Source organism: Nerophis ophidion, linkage group LG10 (genome assembly GCF_033978795.1).
Source record: "Nerophis ophidion isolate RoL-2023_Sa linkage group LG10, RoL_Noph_v1.0, whole genome shotgun sequence".
In the NCBI taxonomy this organism is placed as follows: domain Eukaryota; kingdom Metazoa; phylum Chordata; class Actinopteri; order Syngnathiformes; family Syngnathidae; genus Nerophis; species Nerophis ophidion.
Window position 1 is genome coordinate 30,895,880 of NC_084620.1, and position 19,886 is coordinate 30,915,765.

Consider the following 19,886-nt stretch of genomic DNA (forward strand, 5'->3'; position numbering starts at 1 on the left):
CTGCACATCTGACATGAAGTCAAACTCGTTTTGGCCCAGCCAGAGTTCAGGTAGCTCATTAGCTCGGTCTAGTCCGAACTCCACCACCAAGGACATGAGAACCTCCTCATCTACCAGGTCAAAATCAACGACTCCACTCGGACCAGAGCTCTGCATCCCCATGCTGATGCTGGCACCCATCCCCCCTCCACCAGAAGGCCCCAGCATCTGGTTTCCAGTGCCCAAAGGCGATGCGCCGAAGCCCCTTTGAACGCCACCAGTCGTCAGGTGTCCTGCCGACGACCCGGCCAGGTTTTGGTAGTGCGAGTTGAGCTTCTGCAGCTGCATGCTGGCAATGAGGTGCGGCCCTGTCTGGAGGCAGAAAGGCTGGGACTTGGGGGGCGCCGCGAGGGGGGACACGGGAGAGGAGGCACCAGACGACGGGGAGAAAGGCCCGATGGAAGTTTTTGAGGAAGGATAGTGGAAGTTGAGAGGAGAGGAGGAATTGGAAAGGTCCTTCATCGCAGTGTGGGCGTTGCCGGGGAACAGCAGCGAGGTCATCCCCGGGTCAGGCCAGAACCTGGAGGAGACAAAATTACCATGTGTTAGCGAGCTACAAAATAACACTTTTTATAAAAACACATTGGCTTTTGGCGGGGATGACATCACAGTGCTATGTGATGAAGAACTTCCCCTGGTGTATACGCCCATCCCTTCACAGGGACAGCTCAAATATATATATACCTACACACAGTCAAACCCGTGTTAGCTGCCACCTGTCTAACATGCGATTTCCCCCCGCAGAAAAAAATAGTGTTATGTACCTTGTCTATAGCGGCCAGCAGCCACTCGTTTTGCATCACAAAAACAAGTTTTTGACTCCCTATAGCAGCCACCGATATTAACATTTGCCATACCGCAGCCCGTGAAATTTCATTTCTTGACTGGGATATGCGTTGGTCTCAACTGGATCCCGACCGGGGGGTCTCAAGTAGCCAGACCTTGCAGCCGCGCTGGGACTCGATGAGTCTCATCGAAGCTCCCTAAGCTTTGAGCAGTTGACTAATCCCCAAAAGTCTGGCATGAATGGAAAACAGCATCCTATTCACGTGACAATACAATGAGCAGGCTTAAATTCAATAGCTCTGTTCAAGCTTGCAAAACTGTATTTTAAAAATGGGTTGCTACATTTACGGACACATGCAAATGTACATGTATACCTATTTGTATACATGTATGCAAATTTAAAATGGCGACCAACCAGCATATAGTGGCCACCTGTCAATATGCTCAATTTCTTTGTTTCCCTAGAGAGGTCACTATAGACAGGTTTGACTGTATATATACTTACTGTATATATATATATACAAATATATATATACACGTGTGTGTGTGTGTGCTTGTGTGTGTGTGTGTGTGCGTGTGTGTATGTACAGTATGTGAATGTATTTCATATATATATAAACACATATACATATATGGACATATGTATATATATATATATATATATATATATATGTATATATATATATATGTATATATATACACATATATATATATATACACACACACACACATATATATATATATATATAAACGGAAATGCTGATTATCGGTCCTGCTAGACACCGACCTCTATTTAATAATACAACTTTAACATTTGAAAACCAAATAATAAAACAAGGTGACTCGGTAAAAAATCTGGGTATTATTTTCGACCCAACTCTCTCCTTTGAGTCACACATTAAAAGCGTTACTAAAACGGCCTTCTTTCATCTCTGTAATATCGCTAAAATTCGCTCCATTTTGTCCACTAAAGACGCCGAGATCATTATCCATGCGTTTGTTACGTCTCGTCTCGATTACTGTAACGTATTATTTTCGGGTCTCCCCATGTCTAGCATTAAAAGATTACAGTTGGTACAAAATGCGGCTGCTAGACTTTTGACAAGAACAAGAAAGTTTGATCATATTACGCCTGTACTGGCTCACCTGCACTGGCTTCCTGTGCACTTAAGATGTGACTTTAAGGTTTTACTAATTACGTATAAAATACTACACGGTCTAGCTCCAGTCTATCTTGCTGATTGTATTGTACCATATGTCCCGGCAAGAAATCTGCGTTCAAAAGACTCCGGCTTATTAGTGATTCCTAGAGCCCAAAAAAAGTCTGCGGGCTATAGAGCGTTTTCCGTTCGGGCTCCAGTACTCTGGAATGCCCTCCCGGTAACAGTTCGAGATGCTACCTCAGTAGAAGCATTTAAGTCTCACCTTAAAACTCATCTGTGTACTCTAGCCTTTAAATAGACCTCCTTTTTAGACCAGTTGATCTGCCGCTTCTTTTCTTTCTCCTATGTCCCCCCCTCCCTTGTGGAGGGGGTCCGGTCCAATAAAACCATGGATGAAGTACTGGCTGTCCAGAGTCGAGACCCAGGATGGACCGCTCGTCGGGACCCAGGATGGACCGCTCGCCTGTATCGGTTGGGGACATCTCTATGCTGCTGATCTGCCTCCGCTTGAGATGGTTTCCTGTGGACGGGACTCTCGCTGCTGTCTTGGATCCGCTTGAACTGAACTCTCGCGGCTGTGTTGGAGCCACTATGGATTGAACTTTCACAGTATCATGTTAGACCCGCTCGACATCCATTGCTTTCGGTCCCCTAGAGGGGGGGGGGGGTTGCCCACATCTGAGGTCCTCTCCAAGGTTTCTTATAGTCAGCATTGTCACTGGCGTCCCACTGGATGTGAATTCTCCCTGCCCACTGGGTGTGAGTTTTCCTTGCCCTTTTGTGGGTTCTTCCGAGGATGTTGTAGTCGTAATGATTTGTGCAGTCCTTTGAGACATTTGTGATTTGGGGCTATATAAATAATATATATATATACAGTATATATATATATATACATATACAGTATATATATATATATATACCCATCTTAAAATAAAGCCTGGAGCTCTACCAACTATCCATCAGTCCGCTGCAAATATGGTTTATCTACTACTTTAACTTTGGGTAATGTTACCAATTTCTATGCCAACGCAGGAGTTTGCAGGTAGTGTAAGGGTCTACTGATTAGTTTTCGTGATTTTACATGACGATTTCAATACATCAACATTTAGTTATCAAAACAACAATTAAAGATGCATGTTACTATCACACAGCTAGTGTGTAATACATACAATACTCAAAGTACAAGCACTTCTTAGGAATCAAAGAAAAGACAACACTGGCACATTTAACTAAATGGCAAAGACTTCTTCCTGGTTAAGGCAACACACACTAGCCCAGGGGTAGGGAAACTATGGTTCTAGAGCCAGATGTGGCTCTTTTGATGACTGCATCTGGCTCTCAGATAAATCTTAGCTGACATTGCTTAACACGATACGTAATGAATAATTCCGCTGGTAATCACAGTGTTAAAAATAACCCTGTATCAACTAGACTACAAAGACATCAGCAAAACCATGCAGCAACAGAAGTTGCATTAATGGTAAGAAGTATTTTATTTATTATTGGTTATCTTCAAAATAACAATGTTATTAAAAAGAATAAGACACTTATTATACTCAAAAAATGTTGGTCTTTCTTAAAAATGCACACATTTAGTTGTATTCCGTGTTAAAAAATATAATATGGCTCTCTCTGAAATACATTTTAAAATATTTGGCTTTCATGCTCCCTCAGCCAAAAAAGTTCCCGACCCCTACCATAGCCTATACACTACTGCCATCTAATGTCTTGGAATTTCAATTACATGCTAGGTCTACTGTGTAATACAATACAGTACAGTACTTGCAAGTGAGACACAGACGTGTAAGAAAACAACTAAACAACACAGCTCAATTATCATCAAACAATTTGAACACATACAAAAATACTGAAAATCGGTTCTGTTGAGTACCGGTATCGATCCCCAGGCTCTGGGATCGGTACTATTTGATTAAAAGATGAAAGGTACCCATTCCAATGTATATGTGAGTTTGATAATTTCTCATTCCTAGTTAATGCTATGTGATGAAGAGCTTTCCACGTGTGCACGCCCACCACATCATGAAAAGGGCTTTACTATACAAAGTCTACCAGATGAAGCCTGGAGCTCTGCCAAGTATTAGTGAGTCATGTGAGTCATTGTTCTCTTGTAGGCCGGTGTAATGCGAGGAAGGTTTTACAACAGTTAATTGATTTTGTCAGTTAACTGCACGGACGATATGTTTTAAGGGCATGCTAGTAACTCAGCATTGACACGAGTAACTGATTAGTTCTCATCTCCTAACCAGCAGAGTGGAGTGATCCCAGTTTAAAATTGGTTAGTTGTTTTTTTTTGTACTATTTCAGGAAAGTCCGCAGATATACCAGGACCAACTCAATTAAATGATTCTCTTTCAGTCGTTTTTCTGGCGACCACGAGCTCACATCTTGCCACTGCAACAAAGCCGTTGTTGACTTCATTGGGGCTTCATTCGGTGCGTTCTTGTGACCCCAGCGAGGAAATTAAAGGCAGAGCCGCCTGGGAAATGCACGACGAGGTCGGACCACATGACTCGCTCCGTCCAGACAGAGTGTGTGTGTGTGTGTGTGTGTGTGTGTGTGTGTGTGAGTCAAATTAGGCATGAAAGGCCCATGGGTAAAAGCAGGCTGAGCGATTGTTGATAATACTGTGTGTATGTGTGTGAACAAGGGTCGGTCCCAACACAACAGAGTGTTTGAGTGGGTCACATGGCAGCATAAATACATAAAAGTGGGTCAGCTGCACAAAAAGTGCGTGAAGGCCAAACAAACACACACTTTGCAAATTGGAGTAACTTATTTCCAAAGTATCCCCAGCACCACCCCTTCCCTCTTCCCCCTTCCCCCTTCCTTTTCTGTTGGAGAACATAATTGCGACAGGCAGGCGTGCAGCTGCACTCGACTGATAGAGTTAACACACACAATGATACCAAACAGCTGTCATTGGCAGCTTTGTGTGCGTGTGTTTGTGTGCGCGCGTGTGTGTAGTTGTGTGTTCCTTATCTGTGATTACATACAGGTTCATGCCGCACATTGCATCTCCAGCACACCCAAATTAGATGTGCAGGTAATAATTGATGAGCAAGTATAAAGATAAATACATTGAGATGATCGATGGAAATGTTATCAATTTCGAGTGATTGATTTTCTCAATCAGCCAATTACCTATTTTTTCACATGACTGTAATTATGTCGCTGTACTTTTACTCCTGAGCCGCTGAACATAAGAGGGAAAACGTTTTCCCAGATTATGTGCCTTCACTGTGTTGCCTGTGCAATTATTCGTCTGACAAATACACACATGTACATGGGGACGGTGTGGCGAAGTTTGTAGAGTGGCTGTGCCAGCAATCTAAGGGTTACTGGTTCAATCCCCACCTTCTACCATCCTAGTCACGTCCGCTGTGTCCTTGCGCAAGACACTTCACCCTTGCTCCTGATGGGTCCTGGTTAGCGCCGTGCATGGCAGCTCCCGTCTTCAGTGTGTGTGTGTGCATGGGTGAATTTGGAAATAGTTTCAAAGCACTTTGAGTTCCTTAAAAAGGTAGAAAACCACTATACAAGTACAACACATTTTACATGGTGACACTGTTAATAAACTTCAAAGTTTGACCCTATTCATTGGATTGATTTGACATTTCTCACACAAATCAATGCCTCTGGCAAAACCCCCACTTTTCTGTGCTGTTTAAATCATAAAAAACTGCTAGTAAAAGGCAACAAACAATGCCTCTTACTGTAAAGCACAAAGGAAAAACCTTCAACAATGTTTTCTACACATGCTATAAGTATACATAAATAAATGATAAATGGGTTGTACTTGTATAGCGCTTTTCTACCTTCAAGGTACTCAAAGCGCTTTGACACTACTTCCACATTTACCCATTCACACGTAATGTAATGTAATAACAAACACATCCAGGAATACATGAACTATTTACAGTATTTTGCTCATTTTCAGCATTACGATACTTATTTGATTTTGATTTCACAGAGAGCATAGTAACGTTCTTCAACAATAAACATTTTTACTAGAGATTTCCGACAATATCGAACTGCCGATATTATCAGCCGTTTAATGCTTTAAAATGTAATATCGGAAATTATCGGTATCGGTTTCAGTTTCAAAAAGTCAAATTTATGACTTTTTAAAACGTCGTTGTGTACACGGATGTAGGGAGAAGTACACAGCGCCAATACACCTTAAAAAAAGTTAAAGTACCAATGATTGTCACAAACATACTAGATGTGGCAAAATTATTCTCTGCATTTGACCCATCACCCCTGATCACCCCCTGGGAGGTGAGGGGAGCAGTGGGCAGCAGCGGTGCCGCGCTCGGGAATCATTTGTGTGCCGGCCCAGTCACATAATATTGACGGCTTTTCACGCACACAAGTGAATGCATCGCATACTTGGTCAACAGCCGTACAGGTCACATTGAGGGTGGCCGTATAAACAACTTTAACACTGTTACAAATATGCACCACACTGTGAACACACACCAAGCAAGAATGACAAACACATTTCGGGAGAACATCCGCACCATAACACAACATAACCACAACAGAACAAATACCCAGAACCCCTTGCAGCAGTAACTCTTCCGGGACCTACAATATACACCCCACGCTACCCCCAACCAAAAACCCCGTACCCCCAACCCTGCCCGCCTCAACCTTCTAATGCTCTCTCAGGAAGATCATGTCCCAAATTCCAAACTGCTGTTTTGAGGCATGTTAAAAAAAATAATGCACTTTGACACTTCAATAATAAATATAGCAGTACCATGTTGGCATTTTTTTTCATAACTTGTGTTGATTTATTTTGGAAAACCTTGTTACATTGTTTAATGCATCCATCTGGACATCGCAACTAAATTGGGTATAATAATGTGTTACTTTCACAACTTTATATATCGGTATCGGTTGATATCAGTATTGGTAATTAAGAGTTGGACAATATCGGAATGTTAGATTTTGGCAGAAAAGCCATTATCGGACAGCTCTAATTTTTACTAATCACTGCAGATTTCATTAGAGCTGCTGACGACTAACCATCCATCCTTTTTCTACCACTTGTCCATTTGGGCTCGCGGGGGGTGATGGAGCCTATCCCAGCTGCATTCGGGCTAAAGGCGTCGTACACCCTGGACAAGTCGCCACCTCATCACAGGGCCAACACATATAGACAGACAACATTCAAATTCACTTTCACACACGAGGGACCATTTAGTGTTGCCAATCAACCTATCCATTGACAAATACTTTGGGAAAAATGATGATCCAGAACTTTATATTTTTAGTCTGAATTTAAGGAATATGAGCTACAAGTTCTAGAAGCTGAGTGCAAAGCAGATCCAGTTATTGGGAAACACCAAACCACCAGCATTAGTGCCGAACAAAACATGAACATAAGAAAACAGTGACTTCCAAAGTCAACTCTCATCAGGAAGACGACGGATGGGATGGTTATATCTTCCGGCACCAGACTTGTCTTCACTGTTTAAATGATGAATTCAGCATTATTCATAAATGAAACAAGCATCTTGTCGCATCTTCTTAGGGATATCTTTGGGTTTGAATTGAACCTAAAAGTTTACCAACTTTTCGGCTTATGGCCACAACCTTCTACCATACAGGTGAGAGGCATGATTTATAATCAGCATTAACTTTTACAAACTCAGAGACGATTCAGCAGCAGCTCAGTAGCTTGCATACCAATCAAAAAGTAGTTCCTCTGTTATCTCTGACAATAACAATGTCCTTAGGTCACGGCATGTAAATGGAACGTTGGTTGGTCGGTCGCACAGAAAGGAGAAAGACCTACGTGCAGTTTCTCTTTAAAGGGGAACATTATCACCAGACCTATGTAAGCGTCAATATATACCTTGATGGTGCAGAAAAAAGACCATCTATTTTTTTTAACCGATTTCCGAACTCTAAATGGGTGAATTTTGGCGAATTAAACGCCTTTCTGTTTATCGCGCTGGAGGCGATGACGTCAGAATGTGACGTCGCCGAGGTAACACACCCGCCATTTTCATTTTCAACACATTACAAACACCGGGTCTCAGCTCTGTTATTTTCCATTTTTTTGAGTATTTTTTGGAACCTTGGAGACATCATGCCTCGTCGGTGTGTAACAACACTAACAGGGAGGGATTCAAGTTACACCACTGGCCCGAAGATGCGAAAGTGTCTGCCGCCAGACCCCCATTGAATGTGCTGGAGTGTCTCCACATTTTACCGGCGATGCTAAGGCAGACATGGCACAGAGATGTATGGATAACTTGCAAATGCATTTGCAACGATAGTCAACGAAATCACAAAGGTGAGTTTTGTTGATGTTGACTGCCTGCTAATCGATGCTAACATGCTACGCTAATCTATGCTAACATGCTATTTACCGGCGGTGCTAAAGCAGACATGGTACAGAGATGTATGGATAACCTGCAGATGCATTTGCAACTATATTACGTTTCCTTCCAACCACATTTAATGCGAAAAAAACACTTACCAATCGACGGATTTAAGTTGCTCCAGTGTCATAAGATGCAAAAGTCCTGATCGCTTGGTCCGTACATTTTACCGGCGATGCTAACGCAGCTATTCGCCCATGCTATGGCTATGAATAGCGTCAATAGCTATTCGCTCAATAGCTTCAGTTTCTTCTTCAATACTTTCATCTGTTTCAATACATGCGTAATCTGTTGAATCGCTTAAGTCGCTGAAATCCGAGTTTGAATCCGACATAATGTCGCTATATCTTGCTGTGGTATTCCCATTGTTTGTTTACATTGGCAGCACTGCATGACGTCACAGGGAAATGGCCAGTGTCTTCGCAGAGAGCGAAAATAAGGCACTTTAAAGCTTTATTTAGGTATATTCCGAGACCGGTAAAATTTTGAAAAAAACTTCAAAAAATACAACACGCCACTGGGAACTGATTTTTATTGTTTTTAACCCTTTTGAAATTTGATAATGTTCCCCTTTAAGGTGTGGGGATTTAATGTAATTGGAAAAACATGGACAGCATCCAGCAAAATAACTTTTATTTATTTATCCGTAAGTCATTTGTCTAATGATTTTAAACATGTGAATGTATGCTGGCATGTCTTACAGTGTCATTTACACATATTGATTTGTGTGTCAGAGCAGGATGTTTTCCATGGATGGCGTTAGGAAGGATGTTGGAAGGACAGCCAATGTTTTTTTCCTGTTCACAGCTGACCCAACCGGCCGTGGCAGGCATCTTTTATTCACCTTCTTTTAATCCAATCGGCTCGCCAGCTAGTAAATCCTTTTATAGGTTGTCTCGGCTGCTTTTGCCAACAGCAGGTATTTGTTGGAATGAACAACTGGCCTCACAGCACAGCAAAGATATACATGTGTGACAAAACAAGCATCCAGTACTACGCTGCTCCCTGCTGGTGTGGAGTATGAACTATGATCATAAATGGGTGCCTTCAAAAGAAACTCTTGCACTTTTTATGTCATTTTAGGTTTTGCTCGTCATGTAAACGTCAAACCACGGTCTGAATAATCAAGGTGATTAATCCAGAAGACACACACACCACCGAAGACATGCGTCTGATGCATAATTAAAGTAAGACAAGTAAATTGAAACGTCCCCTGTGTATCTGTTTATGTTTACACGCTAATTGGAAACAAGTACTTTTTAATACTCTCTATTGAAATAGCAGCTTCGTAAAGCACGTAGTTCACTTCCACAACCTACGATGCATAAGTTTGATCCAATGTGCTGTGCTCTGCTGGAGCCAGTAAATATTTGACCTCATTTCGAGTGTTATGACAACACCGGTGGAGCTCTCCGCCCGTGCACAGGCTTTAGTGCAACACAGACAAATGCATTGCTTTGCACATCACAGTTCTACTGGAGTGACAACAAATAAGTGACTAACCTGCATGCAAAAGACTGCGACTGAAGATCCAGCAGCTAGAGTGCATAAATATTTGACCGGACCGCCACACACTCTCACACACTCAATACTGAGCTCAGGCCTGAATAGGAGAGATTAAGAGGCGCGCTCTCGTCCTCTCTCTCTCTCTCTCTCTCTCTCTCTCTCTCTTGCTCTCTCAATGTGTGTGAGAGAGAGAAGCCAAAACAAGGAGCTGGATCAGGAAGGGTTTATTTTATGTGAATGGACAATGAGCCAATTTAATAAGATGTCCCCCTATTTTGCTAAAAGCCATTTTAGTCCTAGGCGCTCAAACGCTCGCTTTTGAAGATGTGGCTTTTCATGACGTCATTCCCTCCTCACGGACAAGATACTGCCTCTGACTCACCTCTCGCTAGATGAGCCTGCTCTGTGTACACGGCCTCTTCTTTGTGAAAAGCAGGCTTCTCTACACATCTTTAAAGGCCTACTGAAACCCACTACTACCGACCACGCAGTCTGATAGTTTATACATCATTGATGAAATATTAACACAGCAACACATGCCAATACGGCCTTTTTAGTTTACTAAATTGCAATTTTAAATTTCCCGAGAGTTTCTTGTTGAAAACGTCACGGAACGATGACGCGTACGCGTGACGTCACGGACTGTAAGGAAATATTAGCGCTGCCCCACTCGCGGTTAAAAGTCGTCTGCTTTATTGGCATAATTACACAGTATTTTGGACATCTGTGTTGCTGAATCTTTTGCAATTTGTTCATTTAATAATGGAGACTATAAAGAATAATGCTGTTGGTGGAAAGCGGTGGATTGCAGCTGTCTTTAGCACCGAGACACAGCCTGTGTTTCTTTGTTTGTTGTGAAGCAGAGCGGTCAAGCGAACATGTTTTCTCTACGTCAACCAGCATGTCTTTGGATGGGAAAATTGTGATATTAAGTCTTACTGGAGAAATCCTGCAGTAGCTATTTAAAAGGCAGCTGTGAGCTTGGCTCCTCGGCTTCTCTCTGAGACACTGCGTGTTCCTGAAAGCCATCCGACCTCGAGGTATGTCTTTAGAATCTCACTAAATCACCTGAGGTGGGACCAATTCATTGTTTTGCAAGTCACAAGTAAGTCTCAAGTCTTTGCCCTCAAGTCTCGAGTCAAGTCCCGAGTCAAGACAGGCAAGTCCGAGTCAAGTCCAAAGTCAATACTGGAAAGTCTCAAGTCAAGTCCCAAGTCCTGCATTTTGGGTTTCGAGTCATTTCAAGTCTTTTCAACCACAGACTAATATATGTACACAGATTGTGTATGCTTTTAAAACGCCGTATGTATTTATTATTAAAAAAAACAGTGCTGACATTGCACTTCATAATAGCACTATTAACCAGTTATTCTAAACATTTAACTCATTCCTTTACAGTATAAACACATTTGAAAAAACAAGTGCAACTGTACTTATTTGCACAAAAGTGTTAACATTGTATTTCCATGGAATATTGCATTGTAACTAGTTCATCAGCAGTTTATATCATGTTGTCACCTTATCTCATTGATCTCATCTCATACTGTATGTGTTTATGTGTGCGTACACATGAAAAACAACAAATACATGAACATAACAATGAATAGTGCTGTACTTGTTAGATGTCAGGGCTCTATGGAATATGTACACATATTCTTAATATAGTATGCATTTTAACTGACCTTTATTTGACTATGTTTGTCTTTTTGTAGTTGGCTAAAATACGCGGTGCTGCTGACCGCCGTCTAACGTTACGTTACTGTGTGTGATACATTCACTAACGTAACGTTATGTGTAGGTACCTCATGCAACCTTGCTTAAAAAAAATCATTTGACAATAAGTATGAATAAGGTAGCAACTGCAGTGGATGCAACAAATTGCCGTGTTTGCAATGACGTTATAACCATAGACATCTTATAAGTAGACGCTGAATTGGCTGCTGTGGTGCAAGCAATTTGGCCGCCATCTTGAAGTGGTGATGAGGAGCCGGCAAGCAGCCTAAACGAACAGTTGACAGGTAGAAAACAAAGATGCTGGGCTGGTATTCAGCGTTTTCCTGCTCAATTGAGCGGATTGTTGAAAATAGGAATTGGAGGATTACTTTTCACAAGTAAGAATTTACATTAACATACTAATGGTTGTTTTTTGTGAAAATAATATTACCACAGAGTTAAGCAGGAGCAAAGAACTACAATATTTGTATGTGAAAATCACAAAGAAATCTTCTGGGGGAGGATGACCCCCCTACAGGTATTTTGGTTTACAAACTTTCAGGCCCAACTAAAACAAATTTCACCAGCAGCCATTGATTATGATGCATTCTCATTTTATTGTAACCACAGATAAGTCTTCAAGTAACAATATTCAAATACTAACTTTGTTGAGTAACACAGAATTTGGTTTTATTCTGAATCCAGTGAAACAGGTTGGTGGTTTTAGCTGAAATAAAGACTTTCAGGTGTTTATATATGTTCAAGTATTTGGCAGACACTTTTATCCAAAGCAACATAAATGAAAAATACATATAAAACAATCACTGTAAACATGATCATTTAAAGGAAGAATGTAATAGAAAATATCAATACAAAGTCTCAAGACAGAATAAACTCTCTGCTGTTGCAGCAACAGAGATAAAGTCTATAACAGTGGTTCTCAACCTTTTTTCAGTGATGTACACCCTTTGAACATTTTTTTAATTCAAGTACCCCTTAATCAGAGCAAAGCATTTTTGGTTGAAAAAAAATGAGATACAAAAGTAAAATACAGCACTATGTCATCAGTTTCTGATTTATTAAATTGTATAACATTGCAAAATATTGCTCATTTGTAGTTGTCTTTCTTGAACTATTTGGAAAAAAAGATATAAAAAAACAAAAAACTTTTTGAAAAATAAACAAGTGATTCAATTATAAATAAAGATTTCTACACATAGAAGTAATCATCAACTTAAAGTGCCCTCTTTGGGGATTGTAATAGAGATCCATCTGGATTCATCAACTTCATTCTAAACATTTCTTCACAAGAAATAAATCTTGAACATCAATATTTATGGAACATGTCCACAAAAAAATCTAACTGTCAACACTGAATATTGCATTGTTACATTTCTTTTCACAGTTTATGAATTTACATTCATATTTTGTTGAAGTATTTTTCAATAAATATATTCATAAAGGATTTTGAATTGTTCCTATTTTTAGAATATTTAAAAAAATATCATGTACCCTTTGGCATACCTTCAAGTACCCCCATTTGAGAACATCTGGTCTATAAGTCCGTAAGATATATAGATATCTAATGTATTCATACATTGTCTATGTAGGATATATGCATGTATATACAACCTAATCATATTGTTTCTTCAACTTCAAAATAGCTGACTGTTTTTTCCCCCTTCTCTGGGATTATATTCCCAGTTTTGATCTAAGACGTCTGGTCACTTACAGCATATAAGAATATTCTATTTCTGTTAAGCAAATTATGAACACGCCAAAACATGTGTCCTTTATCATAGTTACACGTATGACAGAAAAGCGCGTAAATATCAGTGGTATTCAGTGAGTTAATATAAATTAAATGTGCTGACAGTTCATTGCTCCTGCCAAATGAATTGCCCTGAGTGGAGCGGATCACCACTCCAAGATGGCGGCCCCGCGTCTCGTCTGCGGCAATAGGCAGTAGCGCTCCATGCTGCGTACCCTTATAAGATGTCTATGGTTATAACGTTAGCAGTGAGTTTACAGCCTCACTGCTTTAACTACACAGCAAATAAAAGTCACGTTACTCAGCCAATAAACGTTAGCTTACATTCAAAACGTACCCTTCTCTGTGCAACTTCAAATGTAAATTGATGCGTCTCCGTCTGTAATCTTCCAACCGCATGTTTTGCATACGGCAATTCCTGTTTTGTTGACCAAGTCGTAGTTTTAATATCCGAACTAAACACTTTATGGCATAATTTTCTTCACTTATTCTTCTGTTGTTTGAAAGCTCTTCTTCGTTGGTTTTCCTGCAATTTGATTGGGTGAATGCTGTGTGACGAAAACAACGTGGATGTAATTCGATTGGCTGTTGTACTGACAGGTAGCACACAGGCTGTCATCGCACACACATGTTGACAAACACGCGTACACAATGGAAGATACGGAGCGCTCCTGAATAACTTTTTAATCGTTGGGTTTTGGGGAAAGTAGCAAGTCATGTCAAGTCAAAAGGCTCAAGTCCAAGTCAAGTCACAAGTCATTGATGTTAAAGTCTAAATTGAGTTTCAAGTCTTTTTACATTTTGTCAAGTCGAGTCTAAAGTCATCAAATTCATGACTCGAGTCTGACTCGAGTCCAAGTCATGTGACTCGAGTCCACACCTCTGTAAATCACTATTAAAACAATAGGCAGATAAGGGATCTTCCAGAATTATCCTAGTAAATGTGTCTAATTACATCTGAAACGCTCACACTGCCGCCGCCCGGAGCCGTCGCTTTTTTTTCCTTTCTTTTTTCTAGTCCTTCACTATCAATATCCTAATTCACGAATCTTTCATCCTCGCTCAAATTAATGGGGAAATTGTCGCTTTCTTGGTCCGAATTGCTCTTACTGCTAGTGGCTCCTATTAAAAACAATGGGAATATGTGTGGAGCCCTGCAACTCGTGACATCACGCACAAATACTTCTGGTAAAGGCAAGGCTTTTCTATTAGCGACCAAAAGTTGCAAACTTTATCGTCGACGTTCTCTACTAAATCCTTTCAGCAAAAATACGGCAATATCGGGAAATGATCAAGTATGACACATAGAATGGACCTGCTATTCCGGTTTAAATAAGAAAATCTAATTTCAGTAGGCCTTTAATCTTTAATTAAAGTCATCGACTGAAGCGGCGTGACGTTGCTGTTAAAATGTAAGTGTAATGTCAACACTGTAGCTCACGTTGTTATGCTAATGTTGTTGGCATTTGTGACTTTCTTTACCCCCTTAATGTTACATTAGTGTGGGGGTCTGCACCCTGCGGCTATGGAGACTAGATAAGACTCCACACACACAAGCCTCCACCGGGGGCAGTGTAGCGTACCCAGATGTAAAACATCTTTTGCACAATCAGCCGTTTCATATTAAGCCATAAAGGAATGGAGCAACCTCACAACAAACTTGAAAACTCTAATCGATTACTTTTTATTCACAATTGAAGTTAAAAAGTGGCTTTGGAGCAATCAAAGCACCACAAAAGGTGGGCCCTATGTTTGACACATCAACTTAATGAATATTATATTTATCCATGAGAGCATTTTTGTTGTAAATTGTGAGGTGTGTCTGTTAAACTCATGGTTGTTTTTACAAATGATGACAGACGTGAACAAGAGCAAGTTTAGTCTTTGTGTGATGATGTAAATGATGTGTTGTTGTATTGTATATTAAGTATGTGTCCATGAACAGGCATTTTATGACTTTTCTTAATTTGATTACATGCTATGGTAAGGTTTTATTGTCATAATTTTATTGCATGATGTTTGTATCCCTTTAATTTGGGTAGCCAATGACTGCAGATGGAAATGAGCTATTTAGGTATAATCTGTTAAAGAACATATCTGTCTTTGATCTTAATGTTTCTGTGCATTGTCCCTTCAAATAAAGACTAAACAAAAAAAGAGCCGCATGCGGATCTTTAGCGCCGCCCTAAAGGCTCCCTGGAGCTTTTTTTTTGAAAAAATTATGAAAATAGAAAAAAAAGATAAGGGAAAAAATATATTTTTGTTTTAGAATGCATGGTTTCTGCAGGAATACAACATGACACAAACATCCCTAATTATTAGAAATCCCACTGTTTATATTAAACGTGATTCTCTGATGAGAGTATTTGGCTAGCGCCGTTTTGTCCAACTAATTTTGGCCGTCCTTGAACTTACCGTAGTTGGTTTACATATATAACTTTCTTCAAAGATGCCAGAAAAATTATGTATTTTATGCCACTCATTCCTTGTCTCATTTTGTCCACCAATATTTTTATGCTGTGCGTGAATGGACAAAGGTGAACTTTGTTGATGTTATTGACTTGTGTGGAGTGCTTATCAAGCATATTTGGTCAGTGCATGACTGCAAGCTTATCGATGCTAACATGCTATTTTGGCTGGCTTTATGTACGTATTGCATCATTATGCCTCATTTGTAGGTATATTTGAGCTCATTTAATTTCCTTTACTAATGTCCTTTGCGTATTTAATTTATATTTGCATGTCTCATGACATATTATCTGTATGTAATATTGCCGGCATTTCTGATAGTTGTTGGTGTACCATGTTGTTCCAGACCACAGCAAAACTTACCTTGCTTACAAAAATTGTAATAAATCCATTAAAAGAAGACAGCCTGTCCTTTCTTTAAACTTAGACACACACTTCTTTGCTTTTGGCTAATCTAAGCCAGTAATATAGAGGAGCTATCTCACCCCCTGAGAAGCCTGCGTTTTACTAAGGTTTTCCAATGTTGTAAAAATGTGTAGAATAAATATTACATTTCAACATTTCTGTCAATGAAGATTTGCATCAGCCTGCGACACATAGTAATTTTGATCATCATCATCATAGCAGTCTGTCGAGCGCGACAATAACTGTTTCATTTAGGTCGGATCATAGACCTCCACTCAGCCCTGTCTTTTGCCTTCAGCTGCCAGGTTGCAGTGTCGATCTTCACTTCTCTCAAATTCCGTTTAACGGTGTCCTTGTACCTTAGCCTTGGCCTCCCTCGGTTTCGTTTCCCTTCCTCCAACTGTGAGTAGAGCAGTTGGCGAGGGAGCCGCTCATGAGTCATTCTCTCTACATGCCCGAACCATCTCAGGTTCGTTTGGGTAAAGATGACATCCATCGATGGCAGTCCAGCACGACTTAGGACCTCTGTGTTTGGGATTTTGTCTGTCCAGGAGGTATCCATGATGGTCCGAAGGTGGCGCATCATGTAGGCGTGAAGTTTTCTGACTTGCAACCTGTAGATGCTCCAAGTTTCAGCACCGTACAAAAGTGTAGCAAGCACAGTTGTTCTGTACACCTTGCACTTGACGCAAATAGAGACATGCTTGTTGTTCCAGAGTCTTTCCCTTGATTTCCCAAACACAGCACTCGCTCTCCACATCCTGAGTCTGATCTCATCATCAAGCCTGGCATTCTTGAGAAAATTTTACTGACAATGGCTAAGAGTGAGATGCCTCGGTAATTCCCACACTCTCTTCTGTCTCCTTTCTTGAACAGTGGTACAATGCTAGCATCCTTCCACTCCTGGGGTATCTGATGTGTTGCCCAAATATCTTTGATCATCTTATACAGACAGGTCAACAACTGGGCACCCCCTAACTTCCACACCTCAGTTGGAATGTCATCACGACCTGGGGCTTTATCTTCCTGTATTGTGTTGATTTCTCTTGTTAATTCGGAGATACCAGGCGGCCCATCCAGACTCACTACTACCGGGCGCTGTGCTGTAGCATACGTGGCATCCTCTGCTAAATCTCCAGGGTAGTTCAGCAGTTTCTCAAAATGATATGCAAATCTGTCCAAGATCTTATCCTTTTCCGACAGGAATGTCTTGCTGTCTTGTGCTTTCAGCTGGATCAACCTTCTGGGTGTTGGGCCATAGATTTCTCTCAGACCTGTGAAGAAGGTTTTCATATCATTCCTATTGGCTGCAATCTGCAGCTCTTCTGCCTGTCTTTCCCACCAGTCAGATTTAATTTTTCTGGTGTATCTCTTTAGTTCACTTTGGGCTCTGCTATAAGCATGCTTTTTGGATCTTGTGTTGCACTGCAGCCTCTCCTGCCTAGCTTTGTTCCTGGTTACCAGCAACTCCTGCAGATGTTCGTCCGGAACATCGAACCAATCCTGATGTTTCCTCTTTGGGTAGGCCAAAATATTGTAGGCTGTGTTGTACAGTTTCCCTCATTTCAACCCATTTCTCATTTATGTCTAACCCTGCTGTCATCCTGTCCCATTCTCGCAAACTACAATTCATTTCCTCAGACAGCTCTACTCTCTTCCCTTGAACTCTCAGTGCACCAGTATCCAGCTCGTGTGGGGTTTTTGTCCCTGTCTTGTGGCAATACTTCCACCTGTAAAGCTTCAGTTTTGTTCTCAACATTACATGATCCGTGCCACAGTCAGCGCCCCTCATTGCTCTGGTGTCCAGCACTTCTCTCAGGTCCCGTTGGTCTCACTATGGGGTAGTCCAGCAGATGCCAGTGTTTGGATCTCGGATGCATCCAGGTCTTCTTGTGTGATTCTTTGTGCTTGAATACGGTGTTAGTTATAACAAGGCTATGTTCTGAACATAGTGCGAGCAAGAATTCACCAATTTTGATATAGCTAATATAGACACTTACATCATGTGTTGCCTTCATTATATCACTTATATAAGGCTTAAATTTGTTTGCGGCTCCAGACAGATTTTTATTTTTGGTCCAATGTGGCTCTTTCAACGTTGTGGGTTGCCGAACCCTGCATTAGTGTATTTGTTAAATATGGTTTATTTTGCATTTACAAGTGCAGAGCTACTGTACACAATACACACACAAAATGGCGTGTTCCTGGTCAAACATACTAAAACCACTTTTAAACTATCTGAATTCCAGCATCAAGACTAGATTTTGGACAGCAAATTTCCGATCTCTGACTGTAACACCGTGGTATATTTCTGGACCCTAGGATGCAGAGACGGCAGGCAAGCGAGTTAAAGGAGCCTTTTTTATTAGGGAAAACGCAAGTAGCAAAAAAAAACTAAGACGCGCAGCTGGGAAGTTCACAAAGAGCCAACACATGCAAAGTGCAAAGCAAACAAAGCAAAATGATCCAAAAGTAACCAGATTGGGTTATAGTTAGTGCTCAGACGAGAGGAGTGGTGGCAAATGGAGGCAAACAGGAAGTTGAATGAAAATTAAGATCACTGGACAGAAAATAATACAAAATACAAGAACTGATGATGTCATGTGAGATCATGACACTGACATTTACTTACTTGGCCTTTAAAATTACCAAGTATTGTTGCAGAGACAGATTGATCCAGCTATTCCTCTTGTGTGTGGAAGTGGACACAAGTCAACAGCAAGCCTTCCAAAATGAATATTTGGAGTCAAGAAGGCGCATCCAAGCTCTGAAATAAATAGACAGCACTGTCAAAGCCAGCATGAACCGAAAATAAACTAAAGAAAACAAACCAATATGCATCAATAAATGACTGCATAGTAGTATGTGCCCTCATAAACAAGTGAAATACCACATGAACTACTTCAGAAGCTCCCCAAAGGCACAAAATATAATGCAATTGTGTTGGAAATAAAAGTTTACAAACTTCACGATATAAATGAATTTAGCACACCAGAACCTAAAGTATATATTTCTCAATAACTTTCTAGTACAGGGGTGTCAAACTCATTTTAGCTCAGGGGCCGCATGGAGGAAAATATGTGCACACGCGGGCCGGACTATTAAAATCATAGCATCAAAGCTAAAAAAAAAAAGACATCTTCAGATTGTTTTCTTTGTCTTACTTTGGCCAAAAATAGAACAAACACATTCTGAAAATATTACAATGAAAATATAGAACAAAAAAACGGTATCGGTAAAGTTTAGATCCAGTAAGGAAAGAAGAAAGTGAATGAATGTTTATAACTGAATAAATTTACATATGTATTAAAATGTGTTTTCTTTTGTAATATTTTTTAAAATAAATTAAGTAATGTTTATGACAACCTTTTTCCAAAACACAATATAAAATGTGAGATATAACAGGATAATGCATACATTTATCATTTGTTTTCAAAACAGTTACAAAAAAGTGATACCCCAATAATGAACCATGTGACCCCATTTTTATGACTTGATGGGGTTCCTGGGACCCCATTTTGAAAATTCCTAGCGCCAACACTGATGGAGTATTGGTGCGTGCAAAACAGCAGCAGGCGGCCGTGGCCTGCGGGCCGGATTTAATACTAATCAAATATC

The 19,886-nt window shown here is 40.5% G+C and overlaps 1 protein-coding gene across 2 annotated transcripts in view; it reads right to left on the minus strand.

The window, feature by feature from the left end:
• Positions 1–10,065, minus strand: part of cited1 (Cbp/p300-interacting transactivator, with Glu/Asp-rich carboxy-terminal domain, 1) — an 11,254-nt gene extending 1,189 nt beyond the window's left edge. For both annotated transcript variants that reach the window (XM_061913480.1, XM_061913479.1), the window contains exons 1-2: positions 9,908–10,065; positions 1–559 (exon numbers count right to left, since the gene is read on the minus strand). The exon at positions 1–559 is cut by the window's left edge. In XM_061913480.1, the coding sequence (XP_061769464.1) occupies positions 1–540 (540 nt within the window). In that variant the 5' untranslated portion in view covers positions 541–559; positions 9,908–10,065. The remainder of the gene's footprint in view (positions 560–9,907) is intronic.
• Between the last annotated feature and the right edge of the window lie 9,821 nt (positions 10,066–19,886).